Source organism: Pinus tabuliformis, chromosome Q, assembly GCF_031772625.1.
Source record: "Pinus tabuliformis cultivar Carrire ecotype Pingquan chromosome Q, CPIR1, whole genome shotgun sequence".
NCBI classification, from domain to species: domain Eukaryota; kingdom Viridiplantae; phylum Streptophyta; class Pinopsida; order Pinales; family Pinaceae; genus Pinus; species Pinus tabuliformis.
This window is the reverse complement of record NC_142296.1, coordinates 1,192,486,836-1,192,490,854: the sequence shown is the minus strand read 5'-3', so window position 1 is coordinate 1,192,490,854 and position 4,019 is coordinate 1,192,486,836. Positions and strand designations below refer to the sequence as shown.

The window sequence follows — 4,019 nt, the reverse complement described above, 5'->3', positions numbered from 1 at the left end:
CCATATGCTGGTATGGATTTCCGTGGTGACCCGAATTTGGTACTGCGTGCTGGCGAGCAGTGGGGTGTCATCGGTAAATTCTTTGACCATATCTTTGTTTATCGTTTCTCTTTATAATGTTCTTTTGCTTTCTTCTATCAGGACTAATCAAAACTCACGTGCTCATGCAGATGTTGGACTAGTTCGGCCAGTAGTACGCCTGAGAGTGCCTGCTGCAGCTCCAGTAGGAGAGGCTGTGGGAAGGGCTATCCTTCGCGACCTTGATGTGGCCGAGACTCTTTCAACATTGCAGGATCAGGTCAAAGGCCTCACTCTTGGTATTCCGGATGTGAGGACTGACGAGCTGCCTCTGAGGTTGCAGTGACATACTATCGGCATGCCGAGTCGATGGACTAGGCTTTTACGCATGATTGCACAGGCGGTGACTTGTTATCACCAGCATCATTAGATTAGGGTGCCCCCTAGCATTTTGAGTTTTGGGTCATTTGACCAATTTTTTCTTGGTTACAGAACATTATGTGTAAACCATAAACAGTTATATATATTTTTTTTATTTTTGGATTTTTATTTTGGTTAAGTTACATGATCCTGATGCAAATATTGATGAAATGCTTCTTTTTATAAATGTTGCAAATGTCTATCTAACACATAATTTGCCAATGAGTCTGTTAATGTGTTTAAGTTTCTGGAAATATGCTGATATTGAATAAAATCAGATTGCCTTTCCAAAATCTGGACCCTTAGGAACATGCGATAGATAGCTAGATTTCGGATGGAGTAGATACCAGTGAGTTGTAGTATGATGAGCTATGAGTCTAGCTTGACGATAAGTCAGCTTATGCCATGTGTGATGGCATCAGAGAGAAGTTCTATCAACACGCTATATTCTGCGATGTTATTCGTTGACCGACCAATACAGACTCCTCTGAAACTTACTAACTCGCCGCTTGGATCAAAAATGGCCCAAGCCGCAGAAGATAGGTTTCGCGAACTACGACTCGCTCTGTCGGCATATCCAACAAAAGATTCCAATAGGTTCAACATCTGTGACAAATGTAAAAAGTGGATTACTTGACCAAAATAATTACCTTTAGCGAAAACAAAAACGTAACAAAAGCATATAGGTTACCACACTGAATCATGTGTAGCAACGCTTAAGGTACAACCCGTTACGGGGTTGCGCCAGTGGAATCCCGTCATAATCCATTAACTCGTAGGCTCCTTTTTCTAATACATGTTTAACAATATAGGGGCCCATCCACAAAGACTTGAATTTACTTGCTCCCAATTTATCGGATTCCTCCAAGGTTAATTTTAGGGGCGAATAATAGCCCAAAGGCGAAATTTAAGGCTTTTTATATTTTAATGGGGTGAATTTTTAATTAAAATAATAAATTTTTTTTTATATAATTAGCCCATATTTTATTTAAAAATTAATTTATTTTTTCATTTTAGCCCAGGGCGGATAAACTAACCGAATCGAATTTGATCAAAATCGCCCCATTTTGATATTTGCGGAATCGTATTTGATCAAAATCGCCCCATTTTGATATTTGCTCCTGGTTTGGGAGAGCAAAATCCCCATTTTTGATTTACAGTTTGGGTTTTCTGGTTTGGGAGTGGTTTGTGAGGGTCGATTTGGTCCCGGGAGTGGTTTGTGAGGGTCGATTTGGTCCTGGGATGTTAGATTTGTTAACAAATGGAGGGCGGAGCTTAACAAATGGAGGGCGGCTCCCTGTTTTGACGGATTCAGCCCGCTGTTTTGGTGTATATGGCTCCCTGTATAAAAATGGTTTTGAAATAGGTTTTTTCATCCTAGTTCACAAATCTTCTGAAAGTAAATTGCTGATTGCCCGTTTGGGTTTTGTGAATGTCAATGCAAGGCCTGAACAGGGGTGTTTTCGGCGTTCCAGTGGCTAAAAGGACCGAAATAGAGAAGCTTCTAATGTTGCTTGAAGAACAAAACCCTGTACACAATCCTACTGAAAATCTCCAAATGGTAAATGCGTTTGTATTTCAGTGTGAATCTCGGTTCCGAAACTAAGTGGATCTAGTCCAATGGTTGGTGGCATTTACAAAAGAAATTAGCGCTATTATTCCATTTCAAGATTTGGGATCCCATGTTCTAATTAGATTTGGGCATGGATAGGATACCATGGATGCCCTAATGTGAAGTTTCTACCAAGTCGAAGGCCAGTGGAAGCTTCTATACAGTACAATAACAATCCTGGGCTCTAAACGGACAAAGCTAGGTCTCCGGGACTTTATTGCTCTGGGGGAGTTTGTGCAGACTATCAATACAAAAGAGGTGGCTCTGCTATCCAGTTTGTCATTCATTCATGAATTGCTTGTCTTTTATTCTAAATTCAAAATCATATCAGAAAAGCTTGGGTGTTCATGGCTTTGATTTCTGTAGGGACCCATATGGGTTTTGAAATCTTAATCCTCTGAATGTAGGTAAAAGCAGTAAACACCATTGGCTTCAGTGTTGCCGGCTTGGGCATGCTCACAGGAGAGCTAACTATTAAGGCTTCCTTCAAGATTGCAAGCCCTAAGGTTCCAAACCCTAACCCTTACTGATTGTAATATGGATTAGTCTACATTCTTGAATAGAATCAAAATGTGTACATTGAGGTCTTCCAATTAATGTTGAGAAACTGATTTTATAATGGATTAGTCCATGTTCTTGAATAAGTCAAAATGTTCACTCTGATATATTCCAAACGATTGGGAGAAACTGAGTATGATATGGAATAGTCCATGTTCTTGAATAGAATCAAAATTTACACTTTGATATCTATTAAGCCATTGTGGAAAACTTATTACAATATGCATTAGTTTATGTTCTTGAATAGAATCAAAAGGTGTGCTCTGATATTTCCGAAATCATAGGGAAAACTCAGGTGCCTAATGAACATGGAATTAAGGTTGAGGGCTGAATTTCACCAGCTCAAGATCAAATTCAATTTGTTGTTTCATTTCTTTTCCTATTCCTTGATTTGATTCATTCAAAATTTATAGTCAACATTGTTCAGTTTCTCAATCTTGCATAAGTATTTAAACTAATCTTGCCCTTCTTTCCAACCAGCGCGTTGACATCCAGTTTGAAAGATCAGCCATTGCCCCTGAAACGGTAGGCTACTTTGTTTCAGAAATACAGGTTGTTAACAAGATTTGGCATGGAATTTTCGGTTGTGAGGTTGCAAATGTCTTTGCTGTTTGTGATTTGCAGTTACTAAATTTGTTCCGAAAGAACTATGATATACTTCTCAGCATTTTCAATCCCCAAGGCTGGTTGGAAATAACGTATCCTTGACCATATGTTTCCTAGGATAATTAGAGGACTTCTTTCTCTTTCTCAGTGAAAATATTGAATTGGCTGCAGTTTGATTTTAATTTTGAAAGTGTGCAATAGTTAAAAGTGATTTTGGTCACATGAATGATGGTCCTTAATGTGGGGAAAGATATGTTGACAATATTACTAGGATTGGTAGGGATGACAAAGGTAATGTCTTTCTCCTTGAACGAGTGGCAGGAGAAAAGATATCTGGGTAAGGTTTGCAAGTTCTTAGCTGTAAAAAAAAATGATGCAGAGAAATGTAATTTATGAGAGCTTGGTTGGCTGACTGCATCAAGCTCAGAGAATATCATTGTCAAAAAAGATATTCCTAGGCTGATGACTCTTAGAGATTATTTAGTTAAATTGTACAATGTGTTCTATAATTGATTTAAAGGGCCACAATAATATATTTTGTTCTTTAATTCTATAGCAATCATTTGAATAGACTGAAAAAGTAAATACAGTTACCTGGTTTCAGTGGACTTGAAGTCAGGTAAATAACCTCCACGAAATTTCCACTTCAGGGCTTCTCAAAATGCTGTGATGGTTGTCACCCTGCTCTGAATCTATGATCGCAATTATTCTATCATCAAACTCGCATCATCAGATTGGATAATTGAAAGGTGGCAACCATCACAGATTGCATTTTGTTGGCAACAAAGCTTGAGGTTTGGCAGTC

General features: G+C 38.6%; 1 protein-coding gene across 1 annotated transcript; it reads left to right on the top strand.

Annotated features, from left to right (window-relative positions):
• Positions 1-1,876: 1,876 nt before the first annotated feature.
• LOC149223998 (fibrillin protein 5 homolog) lies at positions 1,877-3,761 on the top strand. The gene is made up of 6 exons (XM_089383452.1): positions 1,877-1,996; positions 2,183-2,308; positions 2,458-2,556; positions 3,089-3,133; positions 3,233-3,306; positions 3,465-3,761. Exons 1-6 carry the CDS (start codon positions 1,877-1,879, stop codon positions 3,553-3,555), a joined length of 555 nt encoding a protein of 184 aa, XP_089239578.1. The 3' UTR covers positions 3,556-3,761.
• The last annotated feature ends 258 nt before the right edge of the window (positions 3,762-4,019 follow it).